At 32.0% G+C, this 24,049-nt stretch overlaps 1 protein-coding gene across 1 annotated transcript in view; it reads left to right on the forward strand.

Annotated features, from left to right (window-relative positions):
- The window catches only part of LOC139511217 (receptor-type tyrosine-protein phosphatase epsilon-like), a 73,299-nt gene that overhangs the window by 32,340 nt on the left and 16,910 nt on the right, over nucleotides 1–24,049 (forward strand). The window contains exons 7-14 of the mRNA XM_071297798.1: nucleotides 473–560; nucleotides 3,065–3,132; nucleotides 5,610–5,646; nucleotides 8,066–8,163; nucleotides 9,195–9,326; nucleotides 9,975–10,120; nucleotides 12,778–12,913; nucleotides 14,886–15,035. Of these exons, the coding sequence (XP_071153899.1) occupies nucleotides 473–560; nucleotides 3,065–3,132; nucleotides 5,610–5,646; nucleotides 8,066–8,163; nucleotides 9,195–9,326; nucleotides 9,975–10,120; nucleotides 12,778–12,913; nucleotides 14,886–15,035 (855 nt within the window). The remainder of the gene's footprint in view (nucleotides 1–472; nucleotides 561–3,064; nucleotides 3,133–5,609; nucleotides 5,647–8,065; nucleotides 8,164–9,194; nucleotides 9,327–9,974; nucleotides 10,121–12,777; nucleotides 12,914–14,885; nucleotides 15,036–24,049) is intronic.

A 24,049-nucleotide genomic window follows, 5' to 3' on the forward strand; every position in this document is an offset into this window, starting at 1 on the left:
TGTTTATTATTTAGTTTTCTATGTTGTGTCCTGTGTACTATTGTTTTTTTGTTTGTCTTTTTCATTTTTAGCCATGGCGTTGTCAGTTTGTTTTAGATTTATGAGTTTGACTGTCCCTTTGGTATCTTTCGTCCCTCTTTTAATAAATAAACGATAATATATATGTCTTGTTATGTAATAAACAATTGTTATACAATAAATTTTAAACCTTAAACTCAATATTCAAAACTCACATGAATTATTCCATGAAACACTATTATTCAAATACCAATTAGCTTCTAAAGTGACTCGATTTTGTTGCGGCCTGTTTTAATTGGTAGGTGATGCCTGAGTACACGGAGAAAACCACCGACGTTCGATAGGGAAACTAAATTTATGTAGAACTGGTTACTAAATAATAATAAAATGTATCCCTAATTGATCTATGATGTGAACGTTGATATATTATTTTGAATACATTTTACCTTTTTAGCTCTTACCTAAAGGACTGGTGCACGCTCACGCCGAAGGTTCAAAAGAAGAAAACAAAGTTAAAAATCGCTTTCTCACAACATGGCCATGTATGTATCGCCTCTGTTTTAGATTTTCTTTAATTATAATCTGCATGAAACAATAGTCAGGTACTGGAACCGATACAATTTCTAAATTGGAATTAAGATTGCACGGTTTTTTTCTTTATTTCTGTTGGTTTACCTTCTTATTTGATCGACACAATTGAGGGTATCACAAGCACAGTAGTCAGCACTTTTTGTGCTGACATGAATTGTCATTGATATTGTTAAATTTATAAGTTTACTGTGTACAAAATTTTTGAATTTTTTGAAAAACTTCGGCTTTTCTACATCAGGCATAGATTACATTAGCTGTATTTTGCCAAACTTTCAGGAATTTTGCTTCTCTATGCTCTTCAACTTCGTACCTTATTTGGCATTTTAAACTGTTTTGGATTCGAGCGTCACTGACGAGTCTTTTGTAGACGAAACGCGCGTCTGGCGTATACACTAAATTTAGTCCTGGTATATGTGATGAGTTTATTTACACTGTCCCGTTTGATAAAAGTAATATCGAAAAGGGAAAGTAGAATATTTGACAATGATATACTCTACTATGATAAAATGAATTTCAATGGCAATGCATATACATCTAAAGTTGGTGTGGTTTCTTCCTTTGTATGAATATTACTAACAATAAACAAATTAAAATGTCATTATAATTATTTAACAATATAAAACAATATTAAAAAAAAAAAAAAAAAAAAACCACAACCAACATCAACAGTCTTGCTTGCAAGTTAAACCAGATGACAATTGATTACTAAAGGAAAAGTCAACAGCAAATGCAAAACAATGTCTAGCTACTGGAAAGATCCGTTACAGCTCAATGACCAATATCTGAATAAATCATTGCCAAAATTGGCATTTTAGTTGACTCTGAATTAAATGAAAATCCACCATCATTAAAGAAGTCATTAACACTGTTCAATGGTGGTCATACCAAATGGTAATCGCACGATATCCCCCAGTGTTTTATGGAGCTATAATCCAAAAGGAGAACAACTTAGATTATGTATTGGTATATTACAAAAGGGCCTGTTATTCTTCCGAATGATATTTCAGATTCATCTAACAGGATTTGAAAAAAATAGATTTGAAATTTGTTTGATTCAAATGGAATTCTTTATCCATGATAATTCAAGCTAAATAAAAGAAAGCTTAAACAAAATGTGTTATTCATGTTCATAAGGATGAACTTATTAAATACAATTGTTTTTTGTAAGTGGGCTTTCTACACTGTAGGTTAAGGCATGCATTGAAATAACATTTTAATGAATTGCAGTTGAAGAAGAAAACCAACAATTTCAAACCAAGACGAAGTAATTTAGTGATATACGTAATAAAAACTGTTTTTTATACTGGTACATGCATTTGTTAAAAGAAATATTTTAGAAGCATTTGCAAGTTCTTCAATCCATAATCATGATCAATGATAATTCAATGTTCTGCATTATATAACTATTCAGAAATATACTGGAAACGATAAGCATTCCATTTTCAACGTAAGCACTCTGTTTCTGATCATAGTAGCAGTAAAAATTTTAAAATTGACAAGGTCTAACTCCCTCGTGTGAACTTGATCTCAAGATGCATTTCGCTATTTTATGCTGTGGTTCTTGGTGTAGCTATCCATGTGTTTAAGTCTGATAATCCTTGGCTATGCAATGTTCAAGCTGTGAGCATTCCGACTTGAGGTAAAATTAGAGAATACTTTGTACATATTACAATATTTTAAATGTTCCTTTTATTTACCAGCATTGAGTCTATAACTCTGCAGTTTTAAAAAACTTCAATAAAATCGTCCATTAGTGAAGAAAGAAACGTTTGATAGACTTAAAGATATTGACCTGAAATAGTTGCTTTTCTGTCGTTGGTTTTTCTTTTATCAGAAAACTGTCTTATAATTCCTTAGCTTTCCAACTTTAAATATGAGCGATTGCAATGAATGTAAACTCATGTTTGACGCACGACTTTAACAAGTATTACTTTAATGTCAATTTGCATTAGTTTGTACGACAGTAATGTTGATTAGTTCAGTTTGTTTCTCCACTATTATTTATTTTCATATATTTTTCCCTTATGTCTTACATTTATATATAGACGAATGAATGAAATAAAGGAAAACAGGAATAACAGAATACATTGATACCTGAAAAAATAGAGCTATCAATATCTGTTCTGAATATACAATTTACAGTCGTTAGACACGAATGTTTACTAGGTCTGCTTTTTCTCAACTGTGATTCTTTTGGTATAATTTTATTTCATTTGATCGTATGTTTTAAATATAGAAATACAAGAATAAATGATTGACGGGATGAACTAGTAAATGAAAACATGAATGAATAGAGATATATGTTACTGTTATAAATATATAAAATAAACAATTTACCTATTCTTAATATACATTGTTTTGTATCGACATTTTAATATTTTCACGTACACTAAACTTAACATTCCACATTAACTAACACGGATATATTCTAAAACCCGTGAATATTTTCTTGTAGATGACCATTCACGGGTTGTGCTGACTGGAGATACCAAGCATGATTACATAAACGCTAGTTACATTGATGTAAGATAACGTATAAAAAAGAAGATTCGATATGATTGCCAATGAGACAACTATCCACAAAGATAAAAATGACATAAACATTAACAACTATAGGTCACCGTACGGCCTTCAACACTGAGCAAAGCCCATACCGCATAGTCAGCTATAAAAGGCCCCAATAAGACAATGTATAACAATTCAAACGAGAAAACTAACGGCCTTATTTATGTAAAAAATGAACGAAAGACAAATATGTAACACATAAACAAACGACAACCACTGCATTACAGGCTCATGACTTGGGACAGGCACATACATAAATACTGTGGCGGGGTTAAACATTTTAGCGGGATCCCAACCCTCCCCCTAACATGGGACAGTGGTATAACAGTACATTATAAGAACGAACTATAAAAATCTGTTGAAAAAGGCTTAACTTCTCAAAAAGACACAAAATAAAAGTTGAAATGGCCGGGTATTTGTACATTCCAACACAAAAAGACACAATGAACAGATCTGAGAGTACTCGCAGTTATCAGAAAGCTAGTTCAAAGCCACTAACAACTAATAAAAAAATCATGCCTCTGAGACTAAACATTCAATCCGTACACATCCAACATACAATGAATTTAGTGTAAAGACGTCATAAACAGCCAGAGAAAAACATGACCTTGTGCAATGCAAAATTACATGTATCGACAGATTGCGGATCCATTAAAATGTATATAACATACAAGTAATATTAAGTAAGCCTTTAATCTACTGATAACAAAATCAATATTTATACCAATAAAAACAATATTCAATGATCTTATTACATTGTTGAATCGGTAACCTTTTAGAATAAGTTTATTTAAAGGAGCAACAAGTTTACATGGATCATTTCTAAATTTTCGGGCACGGTTAACACCATTTCCGTAAAAATGAGGATGTGATATCCCGTTTGAAATAAGTTTTCTACAGGTACAACCAAACTTCAAAACCAAATCTTTATATCTGAGGAAAAATTTAGTAAAGGTTTTAAGTAATTTATGGTAACGATATCTCTGGTTTAATAGTTTACAAGTAATACATAGGTTGCGTTCGTTAAAATCAAAAACGTCACAACAGACACGGGCATAGCGAACAGGTTGTGAAATATAAACACCATAAGATGGTGCCAAAGGAACATCACCATCTAAAAATGGAAAATTAACAATAGGGAACGAAAAATCGTTTTTTTTTGTCGTAAATTTTAGTCTGTAGTTTCCCGTTTAAAACCGATATATGTAAATCCCAGAAAGGACAGTTATAACCGAAAACATTTGATTTATTTAAAGTAAGTTCCTTGGGGTAAATTTCAGCAGTATATTGAGAAAATTCTTGATTATTTAACGAAAAAGTATCATCAACATAACGGTAAGTGTTGTTGAATTTATCAATTTAATGCAATTTCGACGGGTCTTTACTGCGTTTATTCATAAACTGTGATTCGTTACAGTACGATAACAAGTCTGCTATTAAAGGGGCACAATTAGTGCCCATGGGTATACCTACAACCTGTCGATAAACTTTGTTGCCGAAACGTACGTAAATATAATTAAGGAGAAAATTAACAGCTTCAATCATCTCATCACACCTCCAGTAAGTTTATCTAGCATATTTGCCTTTCTCATTATAGAAGAAGGCTTCAAATGAGTTGCAGCAAATATATATACATTCAGCTTTACCAAACGACCATTTAATTAAATAGGAAAACTTTTGTTTAATAAGATAGTTTTGAAGAGTAGTGTAAAAAGTAGAAAAATCAAAACTATTAACTGAATCAAAAGGACCTTCAAAAGCACGTTATTTATCTAAAACATCCAAAGAATTTTGTACACTCCAAAAAGGGTTTATACCACTATGTTCATATATTTTATTACAATAGTTTATGATAAGCTTTTTAATAGTAGTTAATGAACTAGTTAAGAGCACTGACAGATTAGTTTTTAGAACACTTAATAGAGGCCGACATGAAACGATATTTAAATGGTTGTTTGTGTAGTTAAGGTAGCCAATGCATAGTGTCTATATTAAACTTTGTTTTTATTGTTCATCGTGTAGTAAATTAAAATGTATATAATATAAAATACAGATGTTATGGCGCCTGTAGTTTTGTTCGTATATTAATCCGTTGCAAGTACATGAACACATGACTTCAATTTTAACATTGTTAATAAGTGAAAAATTACATGACTGGAAGAAAACTAAAATGGAGGTAAGCCTTATCCTTTCAACCCATTCGATTTCCAGCCTATGGGATTTCATGCTTTTTCCTTTTTTGTATTTCTTAATTTTCGTCTGAACTAATTAACATAGTTAAACATCTGTTAACTCAGCTTAACTGAACTTAAAACCATGCCTGAAAGTCAAATTCAATATATATTAAAGTATGAAAAAGTGTAGTTAATAAAACAAATTCACTTCGTTTTATTGTATTTACGACTCTAACAATATCGAGCTTATTTTTATTTCAGAGCTATAACAAAGAAAAGGCATACATAGCATCACAAGGTTTGTAAATATACTAACTGTTCTAAAATATAAATCATCGATTTGCATTTACTTTACGTCGGTTCTTCAATCATTCAAGTCTGTCAAGACCATAATATAAACGACCAAGTTGATATTTGCTTAATGGTTAAAATAGACAGTTTTTTCTAAAAAAAAAAAACCTAACTTTTACAGCCACAAAGAAATTATAAGGTTTCTATGGTGGCCGGTTAAGGCCATTTCGCGTTTTCGCGTTTTCGCGTTTTCGCCCATCATATTATATAGGGCGAAAACGCGAAAACGCGAAATCGCGAAGTCGAAAACGCGAAAACGCGAAGTCGAAAACGCGAAAACGCGAAATATTTTTTCTTTCCGATTTCGCGTTTTCGACTTCGCGTTTTCGCGTTTTCGCGTTTTCGACTTCGCGATTTCGCGTTTTCGCCTTTTCGCGTTTTCGCGTTTTCGCGATTTCGCGTTTTCGCCTTTTCGCGATTTCGCGTTTTCGCGTTTTCGCGATTTCGCGATTTCGCCTTTTCGCGTTTTCGCGATTTCGCGTTTTCGCCTTTTCGCCTTAAATTATAGGTATATTGATCCAATATCCACCCGTTTATAGTATGGATCACATTTCCGACCTTACGTTGATTACGTGCTACGTGTACAATGTTTCGAGTTCTTTCGGAATTATATTCCAGGTAACTCTCTTCAGAGGTCGTCCGTTTTATTTTTATTTTATATAGCTATATACCAACATATAAATAAAATTCTAAACATCTTTCCACACAAAAACAAAATATTATTTCATAAACGTATGAAGGATGATGGATATATTTTATTTCAAGGTACTACGGAAGAAGTTAAACTTCTTTTCGAAATAGCAAACACAAACCACAACCTACTGCAATTTACTTATGAAATTGACAGACAAAGTTTGAAATTTCTAGACTTAGAAACGTATAAAGGACAGAGATTTCAAAAAGAAAATATCTTAGATATTAGATGTTTCACAAAACCAACTGAAAAATTCCAATATCTACACCAAAATTCTAACCACGCTAAAAGTTGTTTTAAATCCTTTATTAAAGGTGAAGGAATACGAATTCTTAGAAATACCTCTGATCCTGACAATTTTAATGAAAGAATAAACTTATTTACAGAAAAATTAATACAAAGAGGTTACAAAATCGCTTTTGTAAATAAAATATTAAGAAATATTTCCCATACAGAAAGATTAAACAAATTAACAAACAAAGAAACAAGAATAAACAAAAACACAGATAACTATAATATATCTTTCATAACACAATACCACGCTAATGCGGAAAATTTACAAACCATTATAAGAAAACATTGGCATTTAATTCAAGACAACCCACAGTTCAAAAATCTCTTTGATAAAAAACCCACAATAGCATTCAAAAGAAACAGGAACATTGGGGAAATCGTTAAGAAACACTTGAAATAAATCAATGTCTCCCAATAGAAATTAATTAGACAGTTATACTAAAACCAAAGGAAGGTGCGTTGACAATGAAAAATGCATATTGAAACGTATCTTAAACAATAACCAAAACCAGTTATCCATACGTTGATAAAACGAACAATATAAATAAAAGGTACAATAATAAATAAAATGTACAAAATAATAAACAAACAAACATTTAAAAATAAAAATAAAAATAAAAATAAAAAATAAAAAATAAAAATAATAATAATAATAAAAATAAAAAATAAAAATAAAACGGACGACCTCTGAAGAGAGTTACCTGGAATATAATTCCGAAAGAACTCGAAACATTGTACACGTAGCACGTAATCAATGTAAGGTCGGAAATGTGATCCATACTATAAACGGGTGGATATTGGATCAATATACCTATAATTTAAGGCGAAAAGGCGAAAACGCGAAATCGCGAAAACGCGAAAAGGCGAAATCGCGAAATCGCGAAAACGCGAAAACGCGAAAAGGCGAAAAGGCGAAAAGGCGAAAACGCGAAATCGCGAAGTCGAAAACGCGAAAACGCGAAAACGCGAAGTCGAAAACGCGAAAACGCGAAGTCGAAAACGCGAAATCGGAAAGAAAAAATATTTCGCGTTTTCGCGTTTTCGACTTCGCGTTTTCGCGTTTTCGACTTCGCGTTTTCGCGTTTTCGACTTCGCGATTTCGCGTTTTCGCGTTTTCGCCCTATATAATATGATGGGCGAAAACGCGAAAACGCGAAATGGCCTTAACCGGCCACCATAGGTTTCAGTTTAATAAGTAAACATTTTTTGTTCGTTTAGTAGAAAACTGAATTTCGACAGTTTTTAACCGAGTCTGTAATTTACGCTAACATCTTTTTTGACGGGTAGATGTTGGAAGGGGTTCTTCAATTAGTAATTCAATCCAAACAAATAACAGAGCATGTCAGTTATATTTTTACGCTTTTAATTGTGTATTAAGGTCCTAAAAAGAACACCCTTAGAGATTTCTGGCAAATGATCTGGCAGGAAAAGGTTTGCAAAATAGTAATGGTAACGAAACTAGAAGAGAACAGAAGGGTTTGTACTTCTTATTTTTTGTTCTGTTTTATTTACATTCGATATAAAGCCCTTGTTATTAAATGTATTGGGTTAACATTCTTCTTTATTTATTGAGCTTTTCAGGAAATTTAATTTGCATATGCTCACAAATTAGGATTCCTTACCATGTCGATGCAGTCGTTGACAAAACATGTGATTGTTTGTACTAAATTATACTGATTACGTAATTTCATGTGTTTTATTAAGCAAACAAGCAACACAAAATCGAAGATTTTATAAGTGATAAAACATGTGCAATAATTCAAAGGGGCTAATAATGGTTATTATCATCCAGCCATTTACCTTTATCGTTTGTCATTGACGGAGGATAATTCTTTATTGTTGAGTATTGCTGTTAACTAGCTCTTCAGAAAATCCAGTAAGTTGATGATGAAAACAGATGCATATAAACTGATGAAAAGTCCAAACTTAGAATGAGCATGGTCTTATTGACTGCAACCGTATTGTCTGGTTATTACTGATCGAAATGATAAGTAAGAATTTTGACGGATCATGTAAAAATTAATTTATAAATTGTTTGTTCAATCTGATGACATCTGTTTCAGGTCAAAACTATTTTAATAGTCGTAGATTTGTTTGTAACTTATATATATTTTCCCATTATTAATAGATGAAATCACACCAGAAGAAAACTAGTGTTGTATAAATAGACATTTCATTATATAAGACAACACAATTGCTCAGTTTAGATGATAAATAGCTAAGTTCTTTTAAAATCAATTATGACTGATCATACACATGATACAGTGTAGGATCATCATTATTTGGATATGTGTTGTTTACAAACTGTATCACAATTCACTTCAACGATTAGGAAGGCAATGGTGGATGTGTGTTTAAAATGAATTTCATCTCTCAAGTCTTTGGTACATTAATGTAGGTATGTACAATGTTTATCAAAGCATTTAAGAGTATGTCAAGCAAATCTTATTTTATAAACAATAGCACCATATTCATCTCATAAGCACTTTTTACGTTTTGTATTTTAGAAAAAATGTGAACAATACTGGCCTACAATCGTTAACAAAGCAATAGTTATTGACAACTATAGACTTATAATGACAGAGGAGAAGTATCATACTGTTTATGTGTACAGGTTGATTATTGTAAAAAATAAAACGGTAAATGTAATTCAATAATTTCAACTTACATCAACATATCGTTAAAGTTATTGTATTTTCTGTATACAAATACCTTTCAGAACTCTAAGGCCAGGCAAGCATATATACAAAGCATACAAAAAAACGTAATGTTTGTATACAAAACATATGGTAATTCAAACAACTAGTAAAATGAATCTGTTCTTGTCTAAAAACAATTTCAGAAAATGTCTGTAAAAGTTCACCAAAGCATTTTTACCCTGTAGGTATTGACTACACGAGAACTTCGATCAAAGGATTAAAACAAATAAATAAACACCAGAAATCTATTATTAACGACTGTCCATTTTGAATGTCCTTTGAAGTGCGATATATTTTTTTTAATTTGAACTATAACACAAGGTTGTATGTAATACAAACACAATATGCCATCATCACTATATACAAATGAAGAAAAAAGAAGACAATCTTAGGTGTATCACGATGATGTTCCAATTTTTACACATGCTAGTACACAACAGTGTAGAGTTTACTGTTTACAAACCTACAAGATAGCATCAAAGTAAGAAGGAAGTAAAATAGGCAAACTTTGTATTTGTTCTACAAAATACCGGACATAATGGAACACGGTAATATTTAATGTAATGCAAAACTTATTTTGTATTTTAGAACCGACAAGAACGGAAACTTCATCATTTTCATTTCACTGAATGGCCAGACCATGGTGTGCCAGATAGCATCAAACTGGTAAACTTTTACAGGAAAGTGAAAAGCAAAAAATGTGATGAGTTTGGTCCAATGGTGGTCCACTGCAGGTATACATATATACTGTCCACCATTATACCAAAATATGAAAACTTGCATAAAACAACATAATCTTCTTTTGAGTACAGATGCATGTCTGTCCTCTTTGTCGTGTATTTAATCCCATATTTAATCCAAATAAACAATCAAAAACAAACAAACAAATATTTTATTTGCAAATCATGGCGCCCAAAATTAGCATAATAATTACATTATAATTTCAAGCATAATATAAAGTAAATCAAAAATAGGTTAATCAAAATACATAATAAGATTGTTTTTGATTTAATTGATTAGTGACTAGTATTATATATCAAAGTAAATGAAGTAAGAAATGTATAATAATGAAAATGTATAATATGGACCATCATCTGCTACTCTGGACCCTGTATTCGACAGCACACCTCATAGCATACTAAATACTTATGTTGTACTGTTATACCACTGTCCCAGTTTAGGGAAAGGGTTGGGATCCCGCTAACATGTTTAACCCCCACCACCACATTATCTATGTATGTGCCTGTCCCGAGTCAGGAGCCTGTAATTCAGTGGTTGTCGTTTGTTTATGTGTTACATATTTGTTTTTCGTTCATTTTTTTTTACATAAATGAGGCAGTTAGTTTTCTCGCTTGAATTGTTTTACATTGTCTTATCGGGGCCTTTTATAGCTGACTATATGCGTTATGGGCTTTGATCATTGTTGAAGACCGTACGGTGACCTATAATTGTTAATGTTTTGTCATCTTGGTCTTTTGTGGATAGTTGTCTCATTGGCAATCATTCCACATCTTCTTTTTTATAATAATTGATTTAATGTAAAACAAAATTACTACTGTAAATGCATATATATGATCATACATATCATTCTATAACTTTGTATAGAGAAATCTTATATAAACATTGTATTCCTGATTATATCTAAAACATCTAATAATTGAAAAATTATTATCAAAATGTTTTATCTGCATTTCCCACTAGCCAAATAAAAAGAGATTTGCTATCAAATTTTCGAATATTTGTATTTCTACTAAATATTTTCTTAGAAAGGGATTTCTTTTGACTTTGCCTTTTGATTTTTGATTTTCCTTTTTGAATTTTCCTCGGAGTTCGGTATTTTTGTGTTTTTACTTTTTTCTAGCTTTAACCAAAGTTTTACATGTCAACAGAAAATGCATTTCATCTTCTATTTCTTAATTACAAAGTTTGCGTATTCTATTTTCTATTTTTTTTTTATTAGAGTAACGATCTTTTTCTATTTCATGTTTGTGACCTCTAGTTCATAATCGTGTTAAAACGAATCTGTGAATGTATGGTAATTTCCATAAGTATGGTTCAAAATTAAAGTTTGATTTGAATAATCGATAAGTTCTACATTTATTCCAAGAGGTCGTATTTTGTCTTTTATCATTAAATAATTATTTCTTTCTTATGTTGCAATACTTTACATATAATTTCTTTTTCGCCACAATCGTAATGATTATTATACATTAGAGTACTTGATACTCTTGTAAATCAAGTAATTTTAAGATAGCCTGAATACTACTAGTCCAAGAATTCTTCCCAACTTTCGATAATGTATTTGAGCGAGAGAGTATGCATTTGTAAATAAAATATTATTTGTAACATGAATTCTTTTCCAATGTTTAATCATGTTTGTTAAAATATCTAACATTAGAGGATAATGACCTCTGTCGCAAAATATAGCAAAATGTGTACGTGCTTATTCAACCCTAATGTAAATCTGCAAAATTTTAGATGCACTTTCTCTTTTTCAGATATTTACACAATCTATAAAAATGATTTAATTCTTTGTCATTGTTTAACTTTTTTGAATTAAAACAACCCCATATTTCTGAACCATATGATAATACGGGTTTCACTGTGTGATAAAAAATGTGCATTTAAGGGGGGACACGAAACATTTGTAAAACGGTATATGTTTGAAAGTTTTGTTTTTAATCAAAAGGCAATACTGTCGACAATAAAGGAAATGTTGATAGTGTTCAATTAAAAACGAACATTTGAAATCATGATTCATTTCAGGCCTATTGATTCACTACTCACTATATATACTACCAACAGGAGGCGGTCGGATTATTATCTGAATATTGTTTACGATAGTGACACGAATGAACAATTTCGAAGTAGAATCTTTGACACATGTGATAAGTTAACCTCCACAACTGCTCATTTTTATCATGAAACAGACTAGGCACCTCTCAGAAAAGCTTCATTTCAAAATTTATAAGAAAATTACATGAAATCAATACTGCATAAGTTAAACAGTCATACATGACTTGTGACCGAAAGAATGTGTCCGTGCCAAAAATCCAGTATAATCAATGGTAATGGTTCACTTGTGTTTTAATTGTAATATTGATGTTTCGTCTGACTACGATTTTGCACTGTTGGCTGATTAAATAAATGTTACTATTGGTGAACTAATGTCGCCTCAATTCATCAAGACAAAACAAATGACATATTTCACTGGATCGTCAATATTATTCAAACCGTTCATTTATCGAAAACTCAACATAGTTTTGGACGTTTTCCATTATGTTACTATTGGTATAATCGTATGTCTCAACCAAATCTCTTATTATCCCACTTTCAACTTGTATCCTGTATGTATACCTCTCAATTGTATGCAGCATGTGTATTTTTATAGTGCTGGTGTTGGAAGGACAGGTACATTCATAGCTGTGGATGCTATATATGAACACAGCAGAGCAACTGGTTTCATTGATATTGTGGAATATGTTCAGATGATGAGAAAAGATCGCATGAATATGATACAAACACATGTATGTATCATTTACAAATTCCAAACAAACGCGTTGGTATTTGAGACTATAACTTGAAAACGGGCTTTATTTGCAGCAGGGCTTTTGTGTAAAACATGGGATAGTAATATCTACTTTTTGTCTGTGTGTGTGTGTGTGTGTATTTTCAAAGGCCTCTCTTGTAATATCAAATTGATAGTGTTGAACCATCAACGATTGTTTGACAATAACATCTATTTTGCTTCACTAATAGTATGCCAATTTCGGTAAATATTACACATGTAACACATAATCGTTGACTACATATAAACAACGTAAGTTAATTCTAAATTTCGAATTTGCGTACTAGTGATAGTGACTACCTTTAAAAAGTCAGAGATTCGTCATATGAGTAAAATGTCTCAATATATCAAAGAGATGTGTTAATATAAAACTAAGGACATGTATGTGGCATGACTTTCAATGAGAAAACTATCCGCCAAAGTTCAAATGAAATGGATTGAAGATTTTATAGGCAATCTTGCGGCCTTTGAAAATTAGAAAAAATCCATAAAGTTTAGTCGGCTATTAGTGTCTCCGACTTGGACACAACTTCACAAATACAAATATAACAGACATGCGACACTAACAACCACTGGACTATAAGTGCCTCACTTCGGACAGGCACATACATAATTAGGCAAAGTTAATATGCATAAAAAGATGTGATATGAATACCAATGAGACATCTCAATCTAGTCACGATATAAACAAAATAGCATTTAATGGTCAAAAGACGGTTTCAACACAAAGCCATGGCTCACACCGAATAGTAAGCCTGAAAGGGCAAAACAATTCAAATGGGAAAACCAAAGGTCAGATCTACATGAAAAACAAGAAAAAAGAAACACTACTGAACCACACAAACAAACGACAACCACTTAGCATCAGGCTCATGACTTAGGACAGGTGCATGTGCATTGCATCAAGTTTTAAAATTTTAGCAGGTGTCATTTTTAAAACTGAGACGGTTGTGTAACAATATAATATAACACGACATACTAAAAAATATCAATTATTTTGGCTTAACTCAGTCAAAAGGACATTTAAACAAAAAGAAAATAAGCATACATTGAACGAAATTTGATGTAGGAACAGTATTAAAAAGACAACAATAACCTGGGACAAAAAGTCGTTGAATGAAATATAGAGTACACACAGTTACATATAAATATATGATAGTTGTTGTTAGGAGTAAGGAAGTAAACATTGTTTACGCAATTAATAAAGTTTGTTGTTCACAGTATATGTACAGAAGTAAAAAAAAGTATCGTTATACTAAATACGTTTCAAAGGTGGATACTTTAAAAAAAAAACAGTAAGACGAGATATAATACAAAATAAGTAATTAATTTCACTTTTTAATTACAAAAATGAATTACAAATTGTGTGAACAGGTCTGTCGAAAACTAATGTACGATATGATAACGTACTCGTGGTTACTGAAGGCTAGTATAAAGTTATAAACAATTGATAATCAAATGCCTGGCATCAGAGACTAAAATTATTTAAAACACGTCCGAGAGATTTTATGTTTTAATTCCATTGACAGTCAAAGTTGACGTGTCTTTTGCGATGCCAAAAAAATGTATCGACATTATGCTCGTTACTTTTTAAATTTATAATCAATATGTATCATGCTAAATACAGATAAAGCTATAAAAAAAATGTGATTGTGTAATGATGCATTCCAAAAACCTTTCGAAAATCATTCAAATTTGTTGATGACAAACTCGATGTTAGTGCCAATATGTAAACAATATTTCATCTATTTCTATTTATAATTTAAGAAAATGATTGAAGACATCAACCCTCAATCTAAAGTTGATTTTGTGTCCCCTATCTGAACTGTCAAAGTATATTTTTTTTAAATAATAACTAAATCGTGTAGGTTAGACCCTAAAGACGTATTGCAAAAATGTTCAACCCTATACATACTTATGTTATATTGTAGGAACAATATGAGATCGTGTTTGAAGCACTGCTGGAATTGTTTACTGTTCCAGATACATCCATTCAAAGGAATGATTTCTATGCATATATGCAAAAGCAAGAAAACAAGACTTTACCAAAAAATCAAACAATGTACAGTGACGAGTTTCAGGTATTTGATATATGTTATGCCGATATGTTCATCACACTACTCATGCTAATATCTACATCAACATTATATATTTTATTCATGATTATATGCACCTGGCCTTACATGAACGAAATACTTTAGCACATATTGGCGGTTTGGAGCAATGATCAGACAATACTAAAATAGTTCTCAAAAGAGCAGTCACAACTTTAGTATTCATATAACTAAAACATGTTTATTGATAAAATAAACATTCAACATATTAAAAACCTGTAAAAGAACAAAAAAGTTCATAAACCGAACTAATCTCTCCTAGTATTTTTTATTTTGATAATGTTATTTTCACTAATATTTTCATATTTCTTATACAAACAATTATTTATTGACCAAAATATGCCGATCATCGATCCAATTGTCAAATTATTTTTGAAGATACAACTGACAATAATTATTGTCATTTACCCAAATGAAGAAGTTATAGAAAATCCAAAAAATATCTCAATAGAGATACCAAGGGGACATTCAAACTCATAGGTCGATAATGAACTGACATTGCCATAATTCAACAACGAATAAAGACAAACGATCAAACAATGCTAAAGGAAATATAATGTAGAACAAATTAGAATTTAACAACACGTTCCCTAAAAAAAACCTGGGAATGATCTCAGCTTTCTCGGAATGGTAAGCAGATCCAGCTCCACAGGTCACATCCAATCTGGTCTTTATTTTAGTACACATTGGGTTATAAATATAATTGTGTTAGTTTCGACATATTGAACATATCCGCTATAATCTGTAAAACGGATATGTCATACCACTCAACCAACCTGTGATGGCGTCCGTAAAAGTAATGATGGGGTGGATTCAACTGCATCATTTTGAATTCTTTGATTGATAGCTTTATTGTGCGCAATTACCCTTTAGCAAGGAAGTCATGATAGGAATAACAAGCCCATGAAAATCGTTTCAAATTAAAGATATATGTGTAGGCGCTGCTGGAATTTAATTTCGAGGCTGACATCATCAAGTTTGTCGTTTAGTTTCGTGTTTAACCGTCCTTCATTGTCAATTTATATATGTAAGTCAGGATAAGATGCGGTATCTGTTGTATCTTTTGTCTCAAGTCCTTTGGGATACATACGTTCAACATAGTCACCAAGTTCTGAACTTTTAAGTGCGAGAAAATAATCTATAAAGCGCAAAGTAATGAAGAAGGAGACTTCTTTCGATTACTTTAAGTTGTAACAACTAATTTCGTAGGGTCTAGTAGGTCAGATTTATATTTATTGCTTTATCATGTATGTATTTTGTCATTAATTTTCATTTTTTTGGGGAGGATGAACTTGTATTATTGCTTTAATTCAACTAAATCAACTAATTACATTATGATGCAAAACTGACTTTTGTCTTTTGGATAGATCTATCTTTTTTAAACAACCAATAAACCCGTACAAATAATGAAATATGCATGTATATATGAATTTCACGTTTTGCCGTCTAAAACACTTACTTGAAAGATAGGTTAGTACGATACCAGTTTAGTTTGATTGAAATGCAGTTGATTGTCAAAATTGTTTGGTGCAGTTAACTGTATACGTTAATAAACTTATATTTGTATGACACCATATTAATTGAAAGGAGATATTTAACAATTTCTCAAATTTCATCTACGTTATTGTAACGCGTTAATACTCCCAGTCATATTGTTTTGTTTTGTAGTTCACGTTAGAGAATTCTCGATATCTGACTTTACTAACGTCATACATAAAGTATACGTAAGAAATCAAAATTAAGACTATATTTGAGATTGAATTGTGTCCAGTTTTCCTAAATGCATTCAGCCATAATTTCGCCTTTATCTTCATATTTTGTTCTTTATCTAATTAGGATACTAGTATTTGAATTAAAACAACATAAGTGGAAAACGTTTATTTTCAGTTAGGGAATCATGAAAACATTGGACAAATAAACAATCTTTTGTTGGGCGATACTAAACGTGTAAGTCGTTTTTGTTTGATAGAAACAAACCGATCAAAAAACAGATACAGCCCAATGCCATTAATCGGCTGAATTCTGCTTTATGGTCTGATGTGGTCTTTTTGAAATGATTTCGTCCTTCATTTTTTTTTAATAATTCGTCATCCCGGACTTTTATATCTCAGATCGTTGATCTATGTCCTAGCTTATACTATTTCTTACGAGTTATTTATTGTGAATTGTTGCAACAGTTTTTTTAAACTGATTTTTACCGACTGCTGTTGCATCGCTTTCTAAACTTAGGAGATAATTTTGAGTCGGTAAACATGTTTGTCCACCGCCATAATTTATGCTGGGCTATATGCTTCTCAGTGTTTGACTTTGTTGCTGCATATAATATTTGTGTTTGGTTCGCACATGTTTGCTTTCTCGTTTTAATCCCCTTTTCAAAAAAGAGATTTCGTTAGTGCACAATTAGTCGATCTTTAAGCTAACATGCACGTCTTAAATCTTGAAAAAGCAGTTTTGATCTTTTTAGTATTTATTGATTTTGGTAACTTAAAATTATTGACCATTAAATCGCAAGAAAAATAATCGTAATTAATGGAAGCAAAGGAAGGTATAAAGAGCTGATATCCAGTCTAGGATTCAATAACTGGAGACACTGCTATACATCTGTTATACTTTGTTTTAAATGTCAAGGGTTAATTATTAAGTCAAAGCATGATATAATTATTATAATATTATAATTGAAATAAAAAATCTCAAAATACAAATATCATCTCACTTTGTTGACGATATTCACGATATTCACATCAAAATAGGTTGTATCTCTAATTTAAAGTTGTGTTTGACGTAAAGTTGTGTTTTGCGTATAGTTATTATAACTAGTATTTTGAAGGTTTTTTTTAACCCTATCAGATAGACCTTATAATCAAGTCAGAATTACCATGTGTGAAATTATAGAAAAATATCTAAAGATGAATATTAATGGTTGATACAAAACTTCACGCCAACATATACATGTGTCGAAGATAGTTCTTGTTTGTTTATTGTCGTCAGTACATAATTTAGGCAATCTGAAATTGAGCCATGGGTCTGGACTAAAGCTCAATAATGAAGGTCATACGGTAACCAATAGTTGCTTAAAATCAACATTACTCTCCCTTGTAGTTAGCTATCTGATTGTTTATATTGTTAGATATCGACCATTCATCTTTTGTGGTTAAACATAGGATTTTTTAAAAGTTTTATTCTTTATGCTTCATGTATACTTCATCAAATTGTCTGTACGAAATAAAAGGCCCCTCCGCACCAAATTTTCAAGCAAATAAAAAGATTGTGCGTTCCTTCTATGATGTCAAAATTAGAAAGAAAATTAACGGAACATCTGAGTGGCAATCTCCTGCTTATATTGTACCAAACATCTCTTTGAACAAGTATCTACAGTAAGGTTGAACACATTAGTAACGAAGTTTTTTGGGGGGAAGAACTTCTTGCAAACACGTTTATGAAATATCGAATGAAACAAGTGTGGACATATACTAGCGTGGATTGTATCCAGCATATAAAGCATAACATGGTCAAATTCATAACATCAAAACAAATTCGAACTTGATCTGGATTTAATCATGGACATGTGCCAGCCAGACAATTCCACAATATACAGATAGACAGACAGACAGACAGACAGACAGACAGACAGACAGACAGACAGACAGACAGACAGACAGACAGACAGACAGACAGACAGACAGACATACACACTAGATAAACAGACAGACGGACAACAACACCAGTTAAACTGACAGATAGACAAGATCACCAGACAGACAGACATAAAAGACCACCAGACAGACAAGACAACCAGACTAGACCACCAATCAGACAGATAGACATGACCAGACAGACAGACAGACAGACAGACAGACAGACAGACAGACAGACCGACCGACCGACCGACCGACCGACCGACCGACCGACCGACCGACCGACCAACCGACTGACAGACAGACGCAGACCGACCGACCGACCGACCGACAGACCGACAGACCGACAGACAGACCGACAGACAGACAGACAGACAGACAGACAGACAGACAGATAGACAAGACCACCCGATAGACAGACAAACAAATATTATAAAGTCTCCTACAGCTCCTGACAACTTGTATAATCATTTAACACTAGATGAGTAACGATCTATATCAATCAATAAAATGTTTTTAGATAATTAAGCACAAGTCCCACAAAAATCAATTTAGTTTAATTAACCCAAGTTAAACTTAAGGATGTTTGCTACTCTTTTTTTTAAATAACTTTTTAAAAGACTGTTATAAATTGATAGTATACAATTAAAGAAAATATAAAAGCAGAAAAAAAAGGAGGGTCCGTGTGTATGTTTTCGAGATATAAGTCGTTGAAAATTTGGCGGGAAACAATTTTCTATAGACTTTTCATTCATTAAACATTGGCCACTATCTATTTAAAAAATAACAAGGATTTTATAAGATTTTGTAAATGGCTTATTTAAATATATGGAATGAAAATATGAATAAAAAAAGGGGGTTAATGGGCAAAACAATTCGAAGCACATTGAAGGATAAAACCAGAGGATTCCGAAAAGATGACACAATGTCTAAAACTGAGTAGCAAACCTTAATCAGCCTATATTTGCGTCTTGGCTTTAAACGTCATATATAAATATGTAACATAACGTTGCTACGAAATAAAGAGAAAAGCAAATATATTTGCGGGTTCCAAAAAAGGTACATGAAATACTGTGGAGACCGAATATCTACAGATAATAGATATAGGAAGATGTGGTGTGAGTGCCAATGAGACAACTCTCCATCCAAACAACAATTCAAAAATTAAACCATTATAGGTTAAAGTACGGCCTTCAACACGGAGCCTTGGCTCACACCGAACAACAAGCTATAAAGGGCCCCAAAATAACTAGTGTAAAACCATTCAAACGGGAAAACCAACGGTATAATCTATATAAACAAAACGAGAAACGAGAAACACGTATATATTACATAAACAAACGACAACTACTGTACATCAGATTCCTGACTTAGGACAGGTGCAAACATTTGCAGCGGGATTAAACGTTATATATATAAGCCTTTTTCAAATGATTTTTACATTTCGTTCTTATACTGTACTATTACACCACTGTTCCAGTTTACGGGGAGAATTGGGAATCCGCTAACATGTTTAACCCCGCTTTACGTACAAATGTGCCTGTATACAAGTCTAGAGCCTGTAATTCAGTGGTTGTCGTTTGGTGTCGCGTTACATATTTGTTTTTCGTGCTTTTTTTTGTAAATTAATTAGGATTTTAATACTTGATTGTTAATCTTTAAAACATTAGTCTATCACAATTATTGGTCTCTTACAAACTGAGTCGATCCAGAGCTTTACATTTTGTGTAGAAAATGCATATTACTATACTGCAGATAAAAGACCTAGACTACAATTCATTGACTGTTCATGTAATTGTTGTCGTAACTTATAATATAGCTACGACTGGATTACGAACTTGACAGATAAGAATTAATTGGAAACTAGTTATACGAAGCAAGAATGTAATTTGTTTTTTAAACAACAATTTCCTATAAGAAATAGTTTTCTGTGATATATATGACTTTTTGTTTTATTTATATCCCTCTGTTGACGCTTTTATACCCCCTTGTTGACACCATGTTAACGGATTTAATCTATGAGATTAAAACATTTGTTTCATCAAAGAGCTTAAAACATTTGTTTCATCGTTAGATTTTTTAAGAAAGGTTGTACAAGTCTCGGTTAGATGAAATTTAAAAAAAAAGCAGGACCGAAATTCTGATTTAAAAAAATACAGGACATGAGTTTCGATTCAAAAAAGGCAGGATGAGCAACTGGGCAAACAAAAAACCAGAACCAAATAAAATAAAAATGCAGGACAGAAATTACAACTTAAAAAAAATGCAGGACACATTTTTTTTATCGTAGCCACCCCCTCCCAAAACTCAAATGATAGCTTCCTGAAATATCAGATGCATGGCATAAAGTGATGTGAATATACATTGTACCTCTTACATTGTGATGCGACAACTGGTCTACCATGATAGAAATACTAACTGCATCATTTAATTTCAAAAGGTTTTTCGAGAAATCATGCATTGAATTTGCGCTTCAGAATTGTGCAACATTTCGCGAAACTTAATTTAATCTGTAGGAAAAAAAGACTTCATCTTATCTGTGAGAAGATATATTTAAAATTCAATGTTGGATTACGTTATACAGCCGATGTTAGTTTCTTTATTGTCCATGGAGTGCCGATTGGGAGTCCCAACATCTTTCCGCCTTTTTGGTTCTAAACTTCTCGGATGGGTAAATTTGTATAGAAATAGTTCTAGGTGTTTTTTTGTTGTTTTTGTTATCTTGGGTTACAATGCAAAATCACTGCCAGTTCCAGCTCAGGCCAACTCTTCACTAGAAGATTGGGTAAATTAAAATAGTTCCGGAACAGAATCGATCAATGTTGGGCGTTATAACGTTGCAACTACGAGACAGGGCTTTACGGGTTGGAGTGCTTTCTATAAGGTCCGCGTTCTCAAATTCATATATGGACTTGACTAGGATGTAAAATTGTCTCATTAGCACTCTCACCACATTTTTTTTTAATTTATATTGATAGGTTAAAATTCTAATTTGGTGCTTTCTGTGACGTTTTCAAGTTGTGTTATTAAATATCGGCCTAGTGTTGGTGTGCTCATTTCACACTTTAAAGTATTGCCGCTGCTGCTGTTGCTTTATGTTGAGTCATATACCAGGTGTTTCCATGTAATGCTTTTACTTCCTCTACAGGTCTTGTGCTCACTTCGTTCTTGTGTGTGTTTTGCTGCTGCCGCTAGTCGAGGAGAGTTGTTGTTGCTGCTGTTTAAAATACTCATATTAAGATTTTTTTAGTAAACTGTTTTCAATGCTCCTTCAACTTTTGTCGTTCTCATTTCACTTCCAAAGTGGTTATGCTGCTGCTGTTGCTTGAGTGAAGAACGAACAGAGGAGATTTTTCTTTAAATTCATAAACATATAAATAAAGAAAAAAAATCATGCAATGAGTTTGAATGTGATTTCCTTTATTTGATTCTTAAAAGCAGCAAATTAACAGCAACATCATAACTATCCCAAGCAACAGCAGAATACAATGAGCATAAGCTAAAAAGGGCCCCAAAATGAATATTGTAGCACACTTCAAACAGGAAAACCGACGGTCTAATCTATTTACCAAAACGAGAAACATTTATCAAACATACCAACAAACGACAAGCACTGTTCCTGAATTAAATCCCTGACATAGGAATATATGCAGCGGATTTGAACGTTTTTACAAGGGGCCAACCTTCACCCTAAACCTGATACAGCAGTATATTAACATTACAAACAGAAAAGACGCACTATTAAATATTAATTGAAAACTGCTTTACTCAGACTATAAAATAAATGATTGTAATATGAAATCGTGTGTAACAGTGTATGATTGAAATTTCCTCAAATTTACTTTACATATGTTGTTATGGCTCTTGCTTTTTCTGCATTAAAAAAAAACTTTCAAAGAGGGAAAAAAAATTTGCAGCCATCAGCTACATTTCCTTTTATCTGTTTTGACTCCTTATAATTTTATAATCTTGATTTATTTCCTTGCATACACTTCAAAAGTTTGATTTTCTGTAGTATGCGCTGCAGCGCATTTAAAAAAAACATAACAACTGTAAAGATACAAATGTCGTCTTCACCGAAAACTTTAATAAATCAATTTGGGAAAAAAGGTATCAAATATGGCAACTTAAATTAAAAGACACTGATTTATTTCATTTTTTCTATAAAAATCGTATTTTTTAGCTTACTGTCAAAAAAATATATGAATCTGTAAAAACAATCACGGACTTACCATCTTACGTATGCAAAGTCAGTAACTAATACATGTACGTTTTCACCTGTTTAACGGTCTAAACATCATTTTGGGAAAAGAAAGACAATCCAAATCAATAATTTTCACTTTCATATGTATAATGTATTTTGAAATGACGCTTGGAAGGTATAAAATACATGAAGTTGATGCTTCCTACGTACAAATACCATTGTTAAGTAACATTTAACGTATAAAGTAGATACGTATGTTGTTTGTGTTGTTTTCTCTATTAAGAGACAGTCATTACTTAAGTTTATTTAACAGTGAATTTAACGTGACTTGGACAGTGATAAATTTGATATAATCCGATTGTGAACGATGATTTTACTTTTTTTGTATTTTGCAGGTTTCTTTTAAAGATACCATTTTGGGATTTTCATAACTCTCTAATTACATTACAATAGAAAAACCACTTCTTTAGTGTACCCTCTTTAGAAATACGTATTTGTGTATCAAAAATGGCAACACTCTCTAAATCTGATTCTCCAGAACTAGTTGAAGGTCTCCAATTAACATCAACAGATTTTTTTTTGCGTTGTAATCGTTAGAAACATTTTACTTTTCCGGACTTATCATTAAAAAGACGATTTTTATGTATCCACTTCCAGACAATTAGTTCTCGTAAAAGTCTGAATAACATTTACCTTTCATTGATTGATATATGGAATCAATTAAAACACAATTTTATTACACCGTATCTTTAACATTTTTTTTCATAATTATTGCATTTCCGTCAACTATTAGATGATTGTACTGTTTTCCAATAGTCTAAATTAATATTTCAGTCAAATTCAAAGCGATTGAAGAGTTCAACGTTTAGACGCACAGGGCTAGCTGAAAAGAGAAATACACTTAGTCTAATGTCCGTTTTACTTTTAATGAATTCATATTCACATTTTTAATGTTATCTGCTTTGTCTTCTATCATAGCCATGCAAGTATTCGATTTTTGACACGTTAGTTTTAGTCTTAATATATGGAAAGCTACAGCATTATTTATAAAAAGTTAAATGACGATAATAACATTATGTTTTGCTTTCAACACAATTTGAAATTGTTTATGGTATTGAGACGGAGTGCCTGCTTATAACATC

Source organism: Mytilus edulis, chromosome 1 (genome assembly GCF_963676685.1).
Source record: "Mytilus edulis chromosome 1, xbMytEdul2.2, whole genome shotgun sequence".
In the NCBI taxonomy this organism is placed as follows: domain Eukaryota; kingdom Metazoa; phylum Mollusca; class Bivalvia; order Mytilida; family Mytilidae; genus Mytilus; species Mytilus edulis.